General features: G+C 37.7%; 1 protein-coding gene, 1 long non-coding RNA gene and 1 pseudogene across 3 annotated transcripts in view; 1 reads left to right on the top strand and 2 right to left on the bottom strand.

Moving 5' to 3' along the window:
- LOC309627954 overlaps window positions 1–22,160 on the bottom strand; it is a 467,251-nt gene that overhangs the window by 379,475 nt on the left and 65,616 nt on the right. The gene's annotated exons all lie outside the window — the stretch shown is intronic.
- The window catches only part of SPMAP2L (sperm microtubule associated protein 2 like), a 67,637-nt gene that overhangs the window by 7,992 nt on the left and 37,485 nt on the right, over window positions 1–22,160 (top strand). The window contains exons 2-3 of the mRNA XM_082390356.1: window positions 8,675–8,705; window positions 19,996–20,061. Coding sequence (XP_082246482.1) covers window positions 8,675–8,705; window positions 19,996–20,061 — 97 coding nt within the window. The remainder of the gene's footprint in view (window positions 1–8,674; window positions 8,706–19,995; window positions 20,062–22,160) is intronic.
- Window positions 1,231–7,295, bottom strand: LOC309627920 (small ribosomal subunit protein uS17 pseudogene; annotated as a pseudogene). The gene is made up of 2 exons (XR_014249464.1): window positions 3,643–7,295; window positions 1,231–2,439 (listed from the first exon to the last, which is right to left on the bottom strand). The product of XR_014249464.1 is annotated as a small ribosomal subunit protein uS17 pseudogene (transcript).

Here is a 22,160-nt window from a genome sequence, read left to right as displayed (position 1 = left end):
CCTTCAAGGGAATTATACCATCTAACACAGAGCAAATCCTGCTGAAATGTTCTTGAGGCACATCTCTTCCCAAGTCCCGGTCACCATGACAGCTGTTCCCCACAAATACCTTTCCTCTTTCTCTCAAGCTGCAGCTTGCCTCTCGCTTGCCCTCCTGTGTCCCCTAGTTCTGTCCTGAGAGGCGTTCCCTGCCTTTCCTTTATAGGTCAGTGGTATCCCGTTCGAACCTGAGGCTGAGCAGTTCACACATGGGCTCCTTAAGGAGGCAGGGTAGAGGGCAAGTGGAGAGTAGTTATACTTTGATATTTCATCCTTATCGTGTTACAAAACGCTTTACTTCTACATGCAGCGGGAATCCCTGTGTAGGAGTGCCTCAGTCCCCACCAGGGAACAACAGCTTTTTAATCATGCTTCCTCCCAGGAGATGGCAGCCTTCCCCATCAGATGGCTTGGAGCACAAGCCAGATCATCCCACTGTTGGCTCCAGGGGCAACAGGAGCAGTGTGGTTTGTTTGCTACGGAATAAAATACAAACATCTAAAGGGCATAACACAGCCATAAAGTTCTGATTATCTCTTAAAGGGAGATGCTATTCATCATCCTGCTCAGAATCCTTTAGAGGTTCCTTCCTGTTGGCCTTAGAATAAGAGCCAAAGTCTTCCAGGGCTCGTTGTGATCTGGCCTCACCACAAATCCTGCTCTCCTTTTCCTTGCTCCCTTCCCTCCAGCCACCCTCAAAGCTGTCTTGCTGCGCCTTTCTCTTAATTTCACCTCAGGGCTATCACACTTGCTGTTTCTTGGCCTGAAATGCTCTGCTTCTCTCATTTCCTTTTCTCCCCTCTCCTATATCTGGCCCTTTCTTGTCTTTCATTTCCACAGGTAGAGTGTCAACTTCCTCCGAAGACACTTCCCTATCTCCCTACACTAGGTGCCCCCTTCCTTCCACGCAGTGAACATCATGCTAGTTTATATTCTTCGGGTACTCACCACCGTCTGAAATTGTTCACCTGCTTATTGTCTGTCCACCTGAAAGACAAGCTGCTTGAGGGTAGGACAGGGACTTTATCTTGACCCTTCTCTAGTCCAAAGCTTAGAACATCGAGGTGACTTCCGCATAAAAGTCATTCATATGGACATTGTCTAGATTCATCCAGTCGTTATTCAGCTCACGGTAACATGTCCATTGAGTGTCCTACATATGTAACTCCATCTCATTTTATCTTTAAAACAACCCTTTGAAGTAAGTACTATTTGTGTCCCCACTTTGCAGATGAGGGAACTGAGGCAGAGAGGAGGTAGGTGACTTGCCAAAGGCCACACACACAGTAACAGAGCAGAGGTTGGGCCCAGGCAGGCAATCCCACACCCTGCTCCACTTCACCACCCCACTTCTACCTGTGCTAGGTACTATGGGTGACAAGGGAAGTAAGGAAGATAATGAGGGGAAGGAGCTCAGCACAGTGCTTGGCACATTGTAAGTGCTCAATAGATATTATAGTGTTTTGTAAATAGTGGGCCTGTCTATTCTATCTATTCAACTGTGTATGTTACGTGCTGTGAGGAGTACAAAATAAAGCAGTCTTTCCTCACGTGTTTACAAGCTTAGGGAAATGATACAGACGTAAGTATAACAAAATATGTAATTAGAGCCCAGATGAGTGATGTGGCCTTCAGTCCAACCATAACCAGACCCTCTACCTCTATGTACAATTACCTCCCATTCTTGTATCACCCTGCAAAGTTGTTTTTTTTTTTTGACTGGGAAAATAATTTTATTTTGTTTGGCACAGTGGGCAGGGGTCCAGTCTTAGAACTTCTGGAATTGCATCTTGGTGCCGGCAGCCTTGGTGACCTTCACATTGAAGCATTCCGTCTTGCTCAGGGGCCAGCCCTCACCCACTGTGTAAATGTCACCGATCTGGATGTCCCTGAAGTAGGGGGAAAGCTGCACGGACATGTTCTTGTGGTGCTTCCCGAAGTGGTTGTACTTTCGGATGTAGTGGAGGTAGTCTCGGCAGATGACAGTGGTCCTCTGCATCTTCAACTTGGTCACCAAGCCAGACAGGATCCGCCCTCAGATGGAGAAATTACCAGTAAAAGGGCATTTCTTGTCAATGTAAGTGCCCTCAACGGCCTCCTTTGGTGTCTTGAAGCCCAGACTGATGTTCTTGTTGTATTGTGGGAGCTTCTCCTTGACAGTTTCTCCAAGCAGGACCCTCTTCTTATTTTGAAAGATGATCAGTTGCTTTCTGTAGACACGCTCAGTCTGAATGTCTGCCATCTTCCAAGCTGCCTGAAAAAAGGTTCTGCAAAGTATTTTTGTCCTCAATTCACAGATGAGGAATCTGAGACTTGGCATTTGTCTGTGGGCATGTAGTGGTGGGACCAGCATTCAAAGCCCTGTTAGTTTGATCCAAAGCCTGTGAAATACTGCAGTGGCTATACAGGAGAAAAGAATGGAGAATGGAGAAAAGAAGCACTGCTGTTACTCTCTAGGAAAAAGGAGCTGGGAAATATTTTAGGAACAGGGAGTGATACTGGAGTTTTACTCAGGTACATCTGCCCCAAGGATGGATTGGATGTTTGAAATCCTGCCCCTGCCCCCAAAGAAATGTGAATGCTTGAACACTGCTGTGCCCGAGTCATGGCTCCACCCACATACTGGAGATTTCAATTTGAGCGCATAGTTAGTAGGGGAGGGAGCTTGATGCCACTGGAAAGGGCACTAAACTAGGAGGTTACTTCTGGTTTTGTCATAGCTGCATGTCTGTTTCCTTCCTAGTGAAATGAGAATTATAGTGCTGAGAATCTGGATTTTAATACAGCTGCTTAATTTGATACAGCAAGATGTTGCCAAAATGAGATTACTATATATTCTTGAATATAAGGAAATTTGGAAAAACTCTAGCCAATTTGAAGAGATAAACTTTTAGGAAGAAAGATAGACAAATGTTTATTTAGAATTGTGTTAATTTAGTTATACCTATAAAATTAAAATAACATTAAAATCAATGATATAATTTAGAAATAGTTCTTATTTCTAACATTACATTTCATGGAAAAGCAGTTTTATTCAACTTTTTCACTTGCATGCTTGACATCACTAGAGTTACCTTTTGAGTAATTTAACACTTTTTCCAGGAAAATCATTTTTATTTCTTAAGTTATTTGAGATAGAAAATTTAAGAGTTTTATTTTAGAAATTTTCAAACACACCCAAAATACAGAATGTTATAGTGTACCCCCATATACCCATCACTTAGCTTTAATAATTATTAACATTTTGCTAATCTCATTTCATCTAGGTATTCTCTTACCAACCCTCCCTACCACACACACACACACATATTTTTGGGCCTCCTGTAGGACAAGTTTTTTTGTTTTTTTTTAAAATTAAATTAAATTTATTTTTTATACAGCAGATTCTCATTAGTTATCTATTTTACACATATTATTAGTGTATATATGTCAGTCCCAATCTCCCAATTCATTCCCCCCACCCCCTGCTCTCCCCGCTTGGTGTCCATGCGTTTGTTCTCTACATCTCTGTCTCTATATCTGCCATGCAAACCAGTTCACTGTACCATTTTTCTAGCTTCCACATATATGCATTAATATACGATATTTGTTTTTCTGACTTACTTCACTCTGTATGACAGTCTCTAGGTCCATCCACGTCTCTAAAAATGACCCAATTTTGTTCCTTTTTATGGCTGAGTATTGTTTTTTCTTGAAGGATAAATTTATTAATTTATTGAACAAATACTTATTGTACTTAACAGCACAGTTCCAGAAGCTGCCTGTTAGTCTGATTCTGCCTTTGCTGGGGAACCTGTCATCTGCTTGTGCAACATCACTCATGGGCCTCATCAGACAAGTTGTTTTAAAGAAAATACTAGACACCATTTCATTTTGCCCATAAGTATCTTATATGCCTTTCTCATTGCTAAGGACTTTAAAAAACCCATAATTATCATGCCATTATTTACACTTAAAATTTACAATTATTCTTTAATACCGTCTAATACCCGCTAAATATTTAAGCTTCCTTAATTGTCTCAAAAGTGTATTTTTACAGTTGGTTAGTTTGAATTAGCCCTCAAACAAGGGCCACACATTGTCTCTTCTCTGTTACTCTTTTTTTTTTTTTTTGGCTGCACTGCGCGGCATGTGGGATCTTAGTTCCCAGACCATGTATGGAACCTGCACCCACTACAGTGGAAGCACAGAGTCTTAACCACTGGACCACCAGGGAAGTCCCTCTGTTACTCTTTAACACTAACCCTAATCCTCTCTCCCTTTTTAAAACACATTTGTTAGAAACATTGGGTAAAATATCCCATATTCTGAATTTAATTTGTTCTTTGTGACGTCTTTAACTTGCTCTTCTAGCTCCCCTATTTTTTGCAAAGCATATAGATTAAGAGGCTTGCTTAGACTGAAAATAGTTTCAAGCAAGAATTTTTCATAGGTGGTGCCATGCTTGGGGGCATACGGTGTCAGGCTCTGACGTTTGTGTTGGTTCTAAGATTGATGAGTGAGTTCAGGTGAGGTTGGCTCAACCCCCCAATGGTAAAGTTCCCCATCCACCTTTCACCAGATGGTTTCAGCAACCAGTTTCGTTCTTCGCCTAGATTCCATTATATCATTAGGGGTAAGATAGGCACCTTTTGAAGCTGTGTTTGATGCTGTCACTAGAAATTATGTAACAAGCCATCAGAACCCATTCATGTAATGTAACAGAACTTTTAAAAAAAAAATTCATTCTGTAGCTGTACTTTTATCTGCACAACTACCTCATTCTTTGTGTTTTGTGTTTCTATTTTGCTTTTTAAAATGATGTTTAATTATTTAGAGCAACATCCAATGCTTAGGATTACAAAAGCATATCCCCAAGAATAATTATTAAATCTGTTTTAAATTTCTTTACCTTGTCCCTCTTTTTAAATACTGATTTAAATTTAAATTGTAGGGAGAGCTCTATAATTATTTTAGCATTAATTGAAGTTGTTTCAGGCTGATATGTTTTCGTTTCTCATTTCTTTGTTGGGAAAATAAAGTAATTGAGAAAGTGCCTCATAAGATGAGTTTTTATAAGAACTTGCATGCAAGGTAACCTCGTTTCTGAGGAATAATTTTTGGGAACAAAATCTTTCCTTATACTCAGTTATTTATGGTGCTCTACTGAAAACGTCTTATTTTTTAAAATTTATCATGGTTTCTTGAAACGCATATATCAAGAGTAAAGTTTAAAGAAGGAAGAAAACTAAGAAAATAGGATTCTCTTAACCTTTTCATTCTCAAGTCCTATAATTTATTTTATGTGTGTATAACACCGTTGAGACCTCACAAGAGAAGTTTCTTTCAGATTTCAATATTAGGAAAAGTTGATGTTTTTTGCTTTCAATGGTAGAATTAGAATGCTCAGATATAACTGTACAAGGCTTTAATTATACATTCTTCATTTTGTTTCATTTTATTTTCCTTTCTCTTCTCCCTCCACTATTTTTCTATCTCTTTCCTTGAATTTTTCATCTTGAAACAGATAATATCCTAATGTAGTGTATGCGTTTATGTAAGCAATCTAAAATCCTTTTAGAAATGAGGGGAGGGTATAAATACATAAGGAAACCAATGAAAATACATGTGAGTACATGATCACAATTAGGTTCTCATTTCATTAATATTAATTTTCATAGTTGGAATCTTTAATAGTAAAATATTGGGTTGGCCAAAAAGTTCGTTCGGGTTTTTCTGTAAGCTGTTGGAGAAAAACCCAAATGAACTTTTTGGTCAACCCAATACTTAAACTTTACAATTACTGAAACTTAACAGTTACTTAAACTTTTTTTTATTTACAGAAATTTAAGCATTTAAAATTAATTAATCTTAATTTTTAGGATTATAGCTACGATTTATTGTGTATTTACTATGTTTTGGGCACTATGCAGATTGCTTTACACGTATTATCTTATTTAACTTTCCGACAACAACCTTTTGTGGTACATGACTGTGAGAAAACTAAGATATGGAGAGCTTTAGTAAACTTGCCCAAGATCAGAGGTTAGAGCCAGGATTTGGTTCTAGGCAGTCTGATTCCAGAGCCAGTGGTCCTATCCATTAAACAATATTATAGTATTCCCTAAACCTGTTTGCTTCAAAAAATACCAGTGCTTGTCCCACCCCCTGAGGTTGTGACTTAACTGGGCTGGGACCCAAAATTTTTAAAAGATTTCCAGGTGATTCTAATGTGCAGGCAAGTTTGGAAACCATTGTAATACTGCTTTGCTTGGGACATAGCTAACACAATGGCCACCTGAGAGCTATTCCTTCCTGCCAGTTGATGAGATAACATCAAAAATGTGTTTCTAAAATGAAGCATGAAAGCTCTACCTGTGGGAGAAATTATAGCATGAAAGGGCAAAAGGAAATAGCATAATTCATTCATATTACCAGCATTTGTAGAAGTTATTTTAGGATTGACTCAGCGTTATACTGACTTTGACTTGTGTATATAAAGCTGGAAACCAAGCTTGGTGATGCATCAAAGTCCACAAAACAAGTGCTGTATCTTTCATGAGTGACAGCATGACTGTGTACAAGGGCATTTTTGTAGACTACTCTCCCCTCTTCCTTAGGTCTGAGTCAGTTTAGCCTTAAAAGGAGAGTAATAGAAAATAGCTGAATTCAAAATTTTCATTTACTTTTTTTTTTTTTTTTTAAGGTCATAGCCTATCTCCTAGTGGGCTGTAAACTCCTTGTAAAGAGAAACCATATCTTATAAATTTTGTTCTCTCAACTTTGGCACCAGGCTGCACATACTAGAAACCCAATCAATACCCGATTGCTGTGTTTCCTACAGTGCTCCTACATTGATGCGCTAAAGTTGTAACTAATAATTCTACCATTCATCTACTGTCTGCATCTATTATATGCAGGGTATTTTACATACATGTCACTAATCTTTACACACACCTACCCATTATCCTCCTATCTGAGGAGAGGAAACTGAGTCTCAGAGAAGTTAAGTAATTTGCCCAAGATTGTACAACTGAGTAAGTAACAAAACTGGGGTTTGAGCCATGTCTGTCTGATGCCAGAGCACACCCAGTTTCCTTTACCCCAGACACTCCAGAGGGTGGACTCCCAGGCGTGATTAAAAACTCCCAAGGAGAAACTGTCTGGAACAAGTTGTCATAATGAGGCCTATTATAATAGGCCTTTGGATAATTTGGCCTGTATGATCGCCTATATTTTCCCACAGTGAAAAAAAAACTTCTAAACATGAATTTTTTTTTTTTTTACGATTTAATTTTATTTATTTTTGGCTGTGCTGGGTCTTCGTTGCTGTGCGCAGGCTTTCTCTAGTTGCGGCGAGTGGGGGCTATTCTTCACTGCTGTGCTGGGCTTCTCATCGTGGTGGCTTGTCTTGTTGCGGAGCATGGGCTCTAGGCGCGCAGGCTTCAGTAGTTGTGGCACATGGGCTCAGTAGTTGTGGCTCGCAGGCTCTAGAGTGCAGGCTCAGTAGTTGTGGCACACGGGCTTAGTTGCTCCGCGGCATGTGGGATCTTCCTGGACCAGGGATCAAACCCGTGTCCACTGTGCCACCAGGGAAGTCGCTCTAAACATGAATTTTAATTTGCTTCCATTTTGTCTGTTTTGAATAGTTCAGGTGTATCCAGCTTTCTACTGTTAAAGATACCACCATTAACATTTTTGTGCATAAATCTTTGCCCACAATTGGAATTATTTCTTTAGGGTACATTTTTAGAAGTAGAATTGGATTAAGGAGTATAAGCATTGCTGACTCGTACTACCAAATTATTTTTCACAAAGTGTACTAATTTAAATGTCCACCAGCAGCATGCAAGTACTCATTTCATCTTACCCTTCCAGCATTGTTTTTTTTTGTTTTTTTTTTTTGCTGCGCCTTGTGGCCTGTGGGATCTTAGTTCCCTGACCAGGGATTGAACCTGAACCTGTGACCCCTGCAGTGGAAGCACAGAGTCTTAACCACTGGACCACCAGGGAAGTCCCTGCATTGTAAAAAATTTTTGCTCATTTGATAGTTTTTAAAAATCTCATTTTTTATTTGCATTGTTTTGATTAAAAGCAAGTTTGAACTTTTTCTTATGATTATTAGCCCTTTGTGTCTCCATAGATGAATTTCTCTTCTTTGTTCATTTAACTTTTGACACCTTCCTTAGTGTTTTCCTTATTCATCTATCCTTTTATACTCTTCAGTTATTAATACTATTAAGCCTTTATCATTTTACCAAATATTTCTCCAAGTTTTTATTCTCTCTAAGTTTTACTTTTTGACACACAGAAGTTTTAAGTTTTAAATATTTTAATCTGTATGTTTCCTCTATATCTTTTGTCACCTTTAATGCAGATTAAAATCCAGTGATTAAGTAGGTATTCTCTTTTTTTTGCTCGAATTCAATTTTTTAAAAAAATTTAGGCTTTCTGAGTAAAAAAAAAAAAAAAAAAAATTTAATCTTTGATTTACCTGTGGTTTACTTTGGTAAAATAGTGTGACATATTTAATTTGGTCTTTCCCCTAAATAGTTACTTCTCCTAGCTCCTTTATTTATTGATTTGTGATGGCTATTTTTATCATATATTTGATTCTTACTGAATCTAATTTTTGCTTTTACTTTTCTTTTTGCAGATCCTGGTCCCTGTGACTTTGTAAGGAAATGGTAAGAATATAGATATAGTACCATTTTCCCAGACTTTACTAGCTGAATGGGGCACTCAATCTGGGGCATTTGAAGTGAAAGCCTATCTTGGGGGTTTTGAGAAGATTCCTATGCTTTCCCTTTGTCATAAGGCCCTTTTCTCATGGTAATTCCTGTGGGAAAAAGGAAAGAAGAGAGATAAAGTGATTAAGATGAAGATTTAGGAGAACTCTTCTTATATTCACTCAGTGCTTACTTGTTTGCTCAATGCTATGTGTGTCACATAATAGGGCTGAACCTTTAAGGGACTTGGGATTCTGCACTGACAATCGCATGTCATAGATTTTGTGAAGCTCCAAGTTAATGTATCCCAGTCTCCTCTTGCCTCTAATTCAAATTCAGTAGCTAATGAAATTTCAAGAAAGTGTCCTCTATGAAAAAAAAATGTGTGTGTGTGTGTGTACATACAATGTGTAAACTAGATGCCTCCTGAAAATAGATGCTTACTCTTGGTTTGGCTAAGATATACTTAGAAGAGGTAACAGAATAGAATCATTAAAGAGAAAATACCATGGGTTCATATCAATGGCTCATATAGATGAGAAGTAAATAATATCAGATTTTATTTTTATCTACTCTTTTAATAAGTCAGTTAAAACCATTCATATTGTTATTGTTTAACATTTACATTTATTGTTATTAGTTAGACTTATTTTGCATTTTCTATTTACTATGCTTTCTAGTTGTTTTTTCCTCACCTCTTTTAGGTATTAAATACTGCTACCTTATTTTTATGTAATACTTTGCTGTTTAAAAAGATTTTTTTTCTCACAAGAATCCTGAGAAGTCGATAGGGTGGATATAATCACTAGATTTTACTGAGAGAAAATGAAATTAAGAGAAATTATGTCACTTTCCCAAGGTTGTATGATGGCTGAGTAGAAGATCTGGTAGAACTAACATTTACTGAGTATTACTGAATAGCCACTTAAAATACCAAATTACTTCAAATAAAGGTATGCTGAGTGAGCAGACTCTCCAATTACTAGATAGTGAAATCGTTTACACCTGGTAAGTTTTTATACTTAAAAAAAGACTGTGAAGAGAGTGTTTTTAAAATGTTTTTGTTTCTGCTGTTATACTACTTATTGCTTTTGTTTTATTGCTTAATTTGGTTTGATTCTGTGAGAAAATTGTTCTCTCTCCATTTTCTATCCCTGTCCCAGTCCTCTCAAATAATCTTGTTAAACAAATGTGCTGTACCTGATTGTTATAAAAGAAAATATTTTCTGAATATAAGCAAAATAGTCAAGTGTAAAAGAGCATTTTGACTGAAAGAATTATTTGAGTTATCCAATCAATTCAGACCTGAAATCATTTCCATAATTGTTGCTATATAAACATATATTTATTGCTCTGCACCTAAGGTAAGGATTTCCAAAACTTTCTTAGCTGTTGTCAAACTATAGGAGACTAATTACCAATGAAGACATGGAACAGCAAGGGAATCCCCATTAAAAAAAAATTTGCCTTCAAGAGTTAAAATCCTTCGACCACATTCTCTTGTTTCTGCACAGGATCACGACTAGACATTGTGAGGTAATATAATACCTGAGAGAGAAGGGAAGCCTGCCTTAAGATGAAGAGATGTAGGTTGCAGATGTAACTGTGGTGACATAATGCACAATAAGTGAATGAAAAGGAGAGATATTAGACCTCCACATAGGATTAGCAGATGTTAATGAGATAATTTCCAATTGAAGTAACAATCCAATTTAAGTATCTATAGGAATAAATGAGGAAACTCAACTGTCTTGTGTAAAATGATACATTAAAAGAATATTGTTTAGCTGATGAAGAAAAGGTAGGGAGGGAAATCTTGGCTTGGAGGTGATGATGGGAGCCAGAAGCTGACTTGCTTGCAAAGATTAATATATAATAAAATGTTTTGTCTGGACTAAGGCTTGCTTTTTTCCTCCACCTAGCCACCCCCCCTGGAAAGTTGGCTCAGGCTGTCTCAGCAGGGCTCAAAGAGTACCTGCATGGCAAAACCATTCTTTTATTGAGTAAGGGTGTAGTTTTTTTGGGTTTTTTTTCCTTCTGGCAATGGACAGTGTCTTCATTGTTTCCTGACAGTAACATGGCTTAGGGAGTGCATTGTATCAATTACATAGCAGATCTCAAACATTTCACCACCAAAGAATCTTTTGGTTATCTCAATCCACCACCACGATTTCATGTTTGGAAATATTTTTTGTTGTTATTGTTCATTATATTTGTTAATTTTTAAAAAAATTAAGGACATGCAAAAGTACTAATCAGAGTCTTCTATCAGTGTGAAGTAATGTATGGAGTTGATATAGTTCAGAAACAAATTTGGTGTTTTGGAGAGCCTCAACAGCCTGTTAGTGCGTGGTGTAGGATTCCATTTGATTTTCTGAGATGTTCTAAAGGTTGTGGACTCCCATTATTGTCTTCATAGATCTCCTAAGGTTTTGGGAACTTTAGGCTGGGAACCCTTGAGGTAAGCATCAGAGTAGTCCTGAGGGACAAAATGCAGATAGGTTAGTTGCAGTAGGAAAGGGGGTAGTTAGAAGAGTCCAGAATATGACACTGGGGGAAAAGGGTGTAGAAGCGGTATACTGTTCTTACTGCCTTCAAACCTGTATTTTACCTAGCAAACTCTTTGAGTGATAACACAGTTTAAACAATCTTAAATGTATTACTTTATCTGGATTACTGATGGTTCCATGATTTTCCCTTATAAGATGCTTAAACTCAGTTTATATTTTAAACAATTAAATACCAATTCAATTCAATTCAATTAGCATTTACTGAGCATTTACTATTATACATGCAAGGTATCATACTACGTGCTGTGAATGAGAAAGGAAAAAGGAACTAACATTTACTGAGTACTCACTCCATGGTTAGAATGTGCTAGGTACATAACCCTTCGAGATGGATATAGTTATTTTTATTTACAAATGAGGCTAACGGCACTGGCCTCCTGTTATTTTTCAGACATATAGGCATGCTTCTGCCCCAGGGCGTTTGCACTTGCTATCACTGCTTCAATGAGATGATTTTTTCTTGAAAAGTTTATATACCTTATCCTTGTTCAAATATAAGCTGATCAGTGATGCCTTCTTTGACCACCCTATTTAAAATTGCAACCCCCGTTCCCCTCTACATACTCCTCATCCCCTTACTGACTTTATTTTTCTTTGTAGCTCTTATTGCCATCTTATATACTATGTATTTATTTTTCCATTATTGTCTTTCCGCCCTGACTTGAGGGCAAAGATTTTGTCTGTTTTGTTCCCCTATATACTCTCAGTCCTAGAACACTACTTGTTACATAGTAAGTGCTCAATAAATATTTGTTGAACAAATGAATGAAAGCTGAGAGAATTAAGTAATTTGCTCCAGGATAAGAAAACAGCACTTCATTTAAAAATAAGAAAACACAGAATATCCATTGTTGGTACTGAAATAATAATCTCTTACATGAGAAGAATGGTTGGATCAAGCATTCCATGTTTCTAAGATTGAGTGCTGCCACCACCACACTGGCCTCAGGGGAAATGTTCCATTGTTAATACTGTGGCCTGGGTGTGTGCCTAGAATCCTGACTTGCATTTCTCTTCTAGCACAGCTAAGGCAAGGCATTAAGGGGCAAATAAGTCATTACTAAAGGCTGAGGGACAACAAAAGTTGTTGAGTTAAACAGAGAGTAACATGGAAATAGATAAACTGATTGAAAGATTTCAGCTTGATCTTCAGGATGGATGGCCCAGTTTTGTGACTGGGCAACCTCAGGAGTTCCTGTTAATCCCCCCTTGCCTCCTCCCACTTTCTAAAAGGAGCTTCATGATGCATCAATCACCATTTAATTAGGAAGACTTCATGTAAGGGTTTGCCTGTGCTATGTCAGGCCCGAATCCTACCTGGCACCAGGGCCAGGGCTTGTTTTTTTTTTTTTTTTTTACATTTCCAAGTATTTATTTATTTATTATTTTTTTTTCTTTTTTTTTTTTTATTTTTATTTATTTACTTATTTATTTATGGCTGTGTTAGGTCTTTGTTTCTATGCAAGGGCTTTCTCTAATTGCGGCAAGTGGGGACCACTCTTCATCGCGGTGCGCGGGCCTCTCACTGTCGCGGCCTCTCTTGTTGCGGAGCACAGGCTCCAGACGCGCAGGCTCAGTAATTGTGGCTCACGGGCCTAGTTGCTCCGCGGCATGTGGGATCTTCCCAGACCAGGGCTCGAACCCGTGTCCCCTGCATTGGCAGGCAGAATCTCAACCACTGCACCACCAGGGACAGGGCTTGTTTTAACATAAAGAGTTTAGAGCCTATTAGAGAGCTCAGGCAAGGGAGAATGCTTTTCCTCTCACCTGCCTTTTTGTACATAGAAGCACTTTCCTTGAGTAATTCTGGCCTCTTTCCTTATCCCATAATTAGACTCCCCAGGGGGTGGAAGTGACATCTGTTTGATGGGATTGGGAGAGAGAACTGGTCACTTCTGGGTCCTCACTCTTTGGGACCTGCTTATCTACAGTGAATGATCTTTGTGATCTGCTTTCTGTCACATAGCAAACTTAGCCTCTGAAGGGTGAGGCTTGCAGCCTTGGGGGACAAGTTCAATACAGGGATGTCAGAGATCCACAGGACTCTCTTCAATATCATCTTATCAGTAACAGAGAAAGTATTTTTTTTCTACTTGTCTGACTTCTATGCCTATTTTTCAGTTAGTTCCTAATTGTGGTAGGCAAAAAGGGTTGTTATTTATTGGGTCCTTCAAACTCCAAGCAAGTACATAAGTAATTATAACATGAGCTATAGTAAAATAGGTGGTGTATTAGTCTGCATAAGATAGGCAATGCTGCAGTAACAAACAAGGTACAAAACTCTCAATGACTAGATGCAATAAAAGGTTACTTATCCCTAATGTCACAATCCAGTGTGAGTTAGCTGGCTGTGCCATACAGAATATGTAGTTTCTAGGGTCACTGCAACAGGAAAAGAGAGACGGAGGAGGAGGACACTAGTTCTCTCCTTTTTTTTTTTTTTTAATTTTTATTGAAGTATAGTTGATTTACAACGTTGTATTAGTTTCTGCTGTACAGCAAAGTGAATCACTTATACATATACACATATCAACTCTTCTTTTTTTAAGATTCTTTCCCCATATAGGTCATTACAGAGTATTGAGTAGAGTTACCTGTGCTATACAGTAGGTTCTTATTAATTATCTATTTTATATATAGTAGTGTATATATGTCAATCCCAATCTCCCAGTTTATCCCTCCCTGTCCCCCCCGCCAGGACACTAGTTGTTAAGTGCATTGCCCTGGAGTGATACCCAACACTTCTGCTGAACTTAGACATAACTGGTCACATGGCTTCAAACAACTGCAAAGGAGGCTGGGAAATGTAAAGGATCACATGGATACTTGGGGAGCACAAACTGTGTCTGCTATCAGTGGTTTCAGAATAGTCAGGAAAGGACCAAGCGAGCAGAGTAGGGCAGAACAGGGGATGAGCAGTACCCAGAGTATATTTTGCCTTTTTCATAGTTTTCTCAAAGCCAGGTATTCTGTCTGAAATTTATCTATACAATCTCATCAGAATCCAATGCCATCAAGCCATTTACAAAATTACTTAAATTACTTAATATGAAAATTGTGGGGTTTTACCATTAAGTGTGCATTTTACCTGGGTTCTTCTGGAGACAGTATGCTCTTGGTTATATTGTATATATATTATCTTTGTTTTATTATGTACTGTATTTTTAATGACTTTAGAAGTGAGTTTTTTGGGTCCACGATATTTTGAATACTTTGCACTTTTTAGCACTCTTCAAATCACATAAAATAGAGCATGTGGAAAGAAGGGCCTCTGGAGTGTGGAGTTCCGGACTTTGGAGAAGCTGCTGGCCTCACTGAATGCTGGAACAACCTCCCGAAGGCACAGCTGAAGCAATAGCTCAGATGTAATTCTTTTTGAGGATGGTGCCTACGTACTCTAGGACAAAGTATCTACTTTGAATCAAATAACTTGATATGGTTCTGTGGCCCAATAGGAAGAATACAGTGGTGACCAGGCCCTCCCATCAGGAAACTTGCTCAAGCCTCTTAGATAGCCTTATCCACCAGAGGGCAGACAGCAGAAGTAAGAAGAACTACAATCCTGCAGCCTGTGGAACAAAAACCACATTCATAGAAAGATAGACAAGATGAAAAGGCAGAGGGCAATGTACCAGATGAAGGAACAAGATAAAACCCCAGAAAAACAACTAAATGAAGTGGAGATAGGCAACCTTCCAGAAAGAGAATTCAGAATAATGATAGTGAAGATGATCCAGGACCTCGGAAAAAGAATGGAGGCAAAGATCAAGAAGATGCAAGAAATGTTTAACAAAGATCTAGAAGAATTAAAGAACAAACAAACACAGATGAACAATGCAATAACTGAAATGAAAAATACACTAGAAGGAATCAACAGCAGGATAACTGAGGCAGAAGAACGGATAAGTGACCTGGAAGACAGAATGGTGGAATTCACTGCCGCGGAACAGAATAAAGAAAAAAGAATGAAAAGAAATGAAGACAGCCTAAGAGACCTCTGGAACAACATTAAATGTAACAACATTCATCTGATAGGGGTCCCAGAAGGAGAAGCGAGAGAGAAAGGACCCGAGAAAATATTTGAAGAGATAATAGTCGAAAACTTCCCTAACATGGGAAAGGAAATAGCCACCCAAGTCCAGTAAGCGCAGCGAGTCCCATACAGGATAAAGCCAAGGAGAAACACACCAAGACACATAGTAATCAAATTGGCAAAAGTTAAAGACAAAGAAAAATTATTGAAAGCAGCAGGGGAAAAACGACAAATAACATACAAGGGAACTCCCATAAGGTTAACAGCTGGTTTCTCAGCAGAAACTCTACAAGCCAGAAGGGAGTGGCATGACATATTTAAAGTGATGAAAGGGAAGAACCTACAACCAAGATTACTCTACCCAGCAAGGATCTCATTTAGATTCAAGGGAGAAATCAAAAGCTTTACAGACAAGCAAAAGCTAAGAGAATTCAGCACCACCAAACCAGCTCTACAACAAATGCTGAAGGAACTTCTCTAAGTGGGAAACACAAGAGAAGAAAAGGACCTACAAAAACAAACCCAAAACAATTTAAAAAATGGTAACAGAAACATACATATCAATAATTACCTTAAACGTGAATGGATTAAATGCTCCAACCAAAAGACACAGGCTTGCTGAATGGATACAAAAACAAGACCCATATATATGCTGTCTACAAGACACCCACTTGAGACCTAGGGACACATACAGACTGAAAGTGAGTGGATGGAAAAAGATTTTCCATGCAAATGGAAATCAAAACAAAGCTGAAGTAGCAATACTCATATCAGATAAAATAGACTTTAAAATAAAGAATGTTACAAGAGACAAGGAAGGACACTACATAATGATCAAGGGATCAACCCAAGAAGAAGATATAACAATTATAAATATATATGCACCCAACATAGGAGCACCTCAATACATAAGGCAACTGCTAACAGCTATAAAAGAGGATATAGACAGTAACACAGTATAGAGGGGGACTTTAACACCTCGCTTACACCAATGAACAGATCATCCAAACAGAAATACTAAGGAAACACAAGCTTTAAATGACACAATAGACCAGATAGATTTAATTGATATTTATAGGACATTCCATCCAAAAACAGCAGATAACACTTTCTTCTCAAGTGCGCACGGAACATTCTCCAGGATAGATCACATCTTGGGTCACAAATCAAGCCTCAGTAAATTTAAGAAAATTGAAATCATATCAAGCATCTTTTTTGACCACAACACTATGAGATTAGAAATGAATTACAGCGAAAACGTAAAAAACACAAACACATGGAGGCTAAACAATACATTACTAAATAACCAAGAGATCACTGAAGAAATCAAAGAGGAAATCAAAAAATACCTAGAAACAAATGACAATGAAAACACGACAATCCAAAACCTATGGGATGCAGCAAAAGCAGTTCTAAGAGGGAAGTTTATAGCTATACAAGCCTACCTCAAGAAACAAGAAAAATCTCAAATAAACAATCTAACCTTACACCTAAAGGAACTAGAGAAAGAAGAACACACAAAACCCAAAGTTAGTAGAATGAAAGAAATCATAAAGATCAGAGCAGAAATAAATGAAATAGAAACAAAGAAAACAATAGCAAAGATCAAGAAAACTAAAAGCTGGTTCTTCGAGAAGATAAACAAAATTGATGAACCTTTAGCCAGACTCATCAAGAAAAAGAGGGAGAGGACTCAAATCAATAAAATTAGAAATGAAAAAGGAGAAGTTACAACAGACACCGCAGAAATACAAAGCATCCTAAGAGACTACTACAAGCAGCTCTATGCCAATAAAATGGACAACCTGGAAGAAATGGACAAATTCTTAGAAAGGTATAACCTTCCAAGGCTGAACCAGGAAGAAATAGAAAATATGAACAGACCACTCACAAGTAATGAAATTGAAAGTGTGATTAAAAATCTTCCAAAAAACAAAAGTCCAGGACCAGATGGCTTCACAGGTGAATTCTATCAAACATTTAGAGAAGAGCTAACACCCATCCTTCTCAAACTCTTCGAAAAAATTGCAAAGGAAGAAACACTCCCAAACTCATTCTATGAGGCCACCATCACCCTGATACCAAAACCAGACAAAGATACTACAAAAAAAGAGAATTACAGACCAGTATCACTCATGAATATAGATGCAAAAATCCTCAACAAAATACTAGCAAACAAAATCCAACAACACATTAAGAAGATTGTACACCATGATAAAGTGGGATTTATCCCAGGCATGCAAGGATTCTTTAATATACACAAATCCATCAATGTGATACACCATATTAACAAATTGAAGAAGAAAAACCATAGGGTCATCTCAATAGATGCAGAAAAAGCTTTTGACAAAATTCAACACCCATTTATGATAAAAACTCCCCAGAAAGTGGGCATAGAGGGAACCTACCTCAACATAATAAAGGCCATATATGACAAACCCACAGCAAACATCATTCTCAATGGTGAAAACCTGCATTTCCTCTAAGATCAGGAAAAAGACAAGGATGTCCACTCTTACCACTGTTATTCAACATAGTTCTGGAAGTCCTAGCCACAGCAATCAGAGAAGAAAAAGAAATAAAAGGAATCCAAATCGGAAAAGAAGAAGTAAAACTGTCACTGTTTGCAGATTTTATTATACTATACGTAGAGAATCCTACAGATGCCACCAGAAAACTACTAGAGCTAATCAATGAATTTGATAAAGTTGCAGGATACAAAATTAATGCACAGAAATCTCTTGCATTCCTATACACTAATGATGAAAAATCTGAAAGATGAAGGAAACACTCCCATTTACCATTGCAACAAAAAGAATAAAATACCTAGGAATAAACCTACCTAGGGAGACAAAAGACCTGTATGCAGAAAACTATAAGACACTGATGAAAGAAATTAAAGATGATACCAACAGATGGAGAGATATACCATGTTTTTGGATTGGAAGGATCAATATTGTGAAAATAACTATACTGCCCAATGCAGTCTACAGATTCAATGCAATCCCTATCAAATTACCAATGACATTTTTTACAGAACTGGAACAAAAAATCTTAAAATTTGTATGGAGACACAAAAGACCCCGAATAGCCAAAGCAGTCTTGAGGGAAAAAAACGGAGCTGGAGGAATCAGACTCCCTGACTTCAGACTATTCTACAAAGCTACAGTAATCAAGACAATATGGTACTGGCACAAAAACAGAGATATAGATCAATGGAACAGGATAGAAAGCCCAGAGATAAACCTATGCACCTATGGTCAACTAATCTATGACAAAGGAGGCAAGGATATACAATGGAGAAAAGACAGTCTCTTCAATAAGTGGTGCTGGGAAAACTGGACAGCTACATGTAAAAGAATGAAATTAGAACACTCCCTAACACCATACACAAAAGTAAACTCAAAATGGGTTAGAGACCTAAATGTAAGATCGGACACTATAAAACTCTTAGAGGAAAACTTAGGAAGAACACTCTTTGACATAAATCACAGCAAGATCTTTTTTGATCCACCTCCTAGAGTAATGGAAATAAAAACAAAAATAAACAAATGGGACCTACTGAAACTTAAAAGCTTTTGCACAGCAGAGGAAACTACAACCAAGATGAAAAGACAACCCTCAGAATGGGAGAAAATATTTGCAAATGAATCAACAGACAAAGGATTAATCTCCAAAATATATAAACAGCTCATGCAGCTCAATATTAAAAAAACAAAGAACCCCATCCCAAAATGGGCAGAAGACCTAAATAGACATTTCTCCAAAGAAGACATACAGATGGCCAAGAAGCACATGGAAAGCTGTTCAACATCACTAATTTTAGAGGAATGCAAATCAAAACTACAATGAGGTATCACCTCACACCAGTTAGAATGGGGATCATCAGAAAATCTACAAACAACAAATGCTGGAGAGGGTGTGGAGAAAAGGGAACCCTCTTGCACTGTTGGTGGGAATGTAAATTGATACAGCCACTATGGAGAACAATATGGAGGTTCCTTAAACTAAAAATAGAATTACCATATGACCCAGCAATCCCACTACTGGACATATACCCAGAGAAAACCATAATTCCAAAAGACACATGCACCCCAATGTTCATTGCAGCACTATTTACAATAGCCAGGTCATGGAAGCAACCTAAATGCCCATCTACAGATGAATGGATAAAGAAGTCGTGGTACATACATACAATGGAATATTACTCAGCCATAAAAAAGAATGATATTGGGTCATTTGTAGAGACGTGGATGCATCTAGAGACTGTCATACAGAGTGAAGTAAGTCAGAAAGAGAAAAACAAATATCGTATATTAACGCATATATGTGAAACCTAGAAAAATGGTACAGATGAACCGGTTTGCAGGGCAGAAATTGAGACACAGATGCAGAGAACAAACTTATGGACATCAAGGGGGAAAGTGGCATTGATATTGGGATTGATATATATACACTAATATGTATAAAATGGATAACTAATAAGAACCTGCTACATTAAAAAAAGAAAATTTAAAAAAAATCACATTAAATAGGACATTGGTTTTTCTTTCTCCCTCAAATGAGATTTGTTTGAGTAGGAGCCATCTCATGTAATCGTATTTGTTAAACATTCTCTTTGAATTAATCAGCTGGTATTTGTTAGTTCTTTTTCTAGGAAGAGAATTCAAGATCTTTCTAGGCCTAAGAAACAATGGGGAGCCCCAGATAGGTAAGGCAATATTATGTAGTCTTGTGTGTGATGATGTATTCCTTACATTAAATAGGTAAGTATTATTCTTACCTGTCCACTAACACTGCATCCCAGCACCTCTGTGCTCAACTGGATCCACTGAATCAATATTGTCACCTCAGTTGAGTTAACACATGGAAGGCAAACCCTAGGTCAGTGATTCTCAAATTGGACTGCACACTGGAATTACCTGGAAAATTTTAAGACTGACTGATGCTTGAGTCCCGTTCCCAGAAATCCTGACTCATTTGGCCTAGGGTGCAGCATAGGCTTCAGGAGTGTTAAAGCTCCCCAGATGATTCCAATATGCAGACAGGTTTGAGAACCACTGTCCCAGGGCATTATGCCACACTCACATGAAACACTTGTGCCCATCCTCCAAGTTCAACTTTGTTGCTTCTAACAGCTGGTCCTGCTGTCTCTAAGCCTCTGCCTAGAGCATACCTGTTTTCTAGATTTCCAGCAGGCTGGACCCACTGTCTTTCCACTTTTGGCCACAGGACTCCCCCTTTTCTTTTTTAGCTCCCGAGTGAAGCCTGATTTTTTTTTTCTTTTTTCTGATCTCCTATTGCTTTTTTATTTTTTAAATTAATAGATTTTATTTTTTAAAGCAGTTTTAGATTTACAGAAAAACTCAACAGAAGTACAGAGAAGTACAGAGAAAATTTCTATATTACCAACCACTAGTTTCCCCTGTTATTAACATTATTATCTTGCATTAATGTGATACATTAGTTACAATTAATGAATGAATATTGACACATTATTATTAACAAAAGTCTGTAGTTTACATTAGGGTTCACTTTTCGTGTTGTACAGTTCTATGGGTCTTGACAAATGCATAATGTCATATATTCATTACTACATTATTATACAGAATAGTTTCAGTGCCCTAAAAATTACTTGTGCTCCACTTAGAGACCCCTTCCCTCTTTCCCTCTTCTTCAGACCCCTGGTGACCACTGATCTTTTAACTATATCTATAGTTTTACATTTTCCAGAATGCCATATAATGTTGGAATTGTACAATGTGTAAATTTTTCAGACAGGCTTCTTTCACTTAGAAATATGCATTTATGGTTCCTCCATGGCTTTTCATTTCAGTAGCAATTTCTTTTTAGCATTGAGTAATATTCTGTAGTCTGGATGTACCATAGTTTATCTGTTCACCTGCTGAAGGACATGTTGGTTGGTTCTGATTTTTGGCAGTTATGAATAAAGTTGCTATAAATATTCATATGCAGGTTTTGTGTAGATACAAGTTTTCACCTCATTTGGGTAAATACCTAGGAGTGCAATTACTGGATCATACGGTAAGAATATGATCTTAGCTTTGTCAGAAACTGCGAAACTGTCTTCCAGAGTGTCTGCACCATTCCCACCAGCAATGAATGAAAGTTCCTGTTGCTCCACAGTGTTATCAGTGGTTTATATTTTAGCCCTTCTAATAGGTGTGTAGTGGTATCTCATTATTTTAATTTGCAATTCTGTAATGACATGATGAGCATATTACATATGTTTGTTTGCCGTCTGTATATTGTCTTTTGTAAAGTGTCTATTCAGATCTTTTGCCCACTGATCGGGTTGTTTTCTTATTGTTGAATTTTAAGAGTTCTTTTTGTATTTTGAATACCAGTACTTTATCAGATGATATAGACTGAATGTTTATGTCCCCTTAAAATTTATATGTTGAAATCCCAACCCCCAGTGTGATGGTATTTGGAGGTGGGGCCTTTGGGAGTTGATTAGGTCTGACCACCTGGTACAGTACTTTACCCAAACTGAGAGCACAGTGTAGATAACTGGCATGCCCATTTTTTGCTGACCTGACTATAAATTACAGTGTTAATTACATGTTGGCAGAAATAGAACTATCTCTAATAGGTTCATTTTTGGTCATCATCTTTTAAGACAGTAGATAAAACAGTCTTGTTCTTGTTTTAAATTCCATAAGTAGTTTATTCAGCTTCTGATGTCTGGAAACTAAAATTTTGTAATAGAGATAGTTCTTGAAGTGAAGTAAAGTTAGTAGAGAAGATGTCAAGAGCCATTTCTAAGATGCCAATTAGCAGTGAATT

The sequence above is a fragment of the Balaenoptera borealis genome (genome assembly GCF_965194805.1).
Source record: "Balaenoptera borealis genome assembly, chromosome: 4".
Taxonomy (NCBI): domain Eukaryota; kingdom Metazoa; phylum Chordata; class Mammalia; order Artiodactyla; family Balaenopteridae; genus Balaenoptera; species Balaenoptera borealis.
This window is presented reverse-complemented; position numbering and strand designations above follow the sequence as displayed.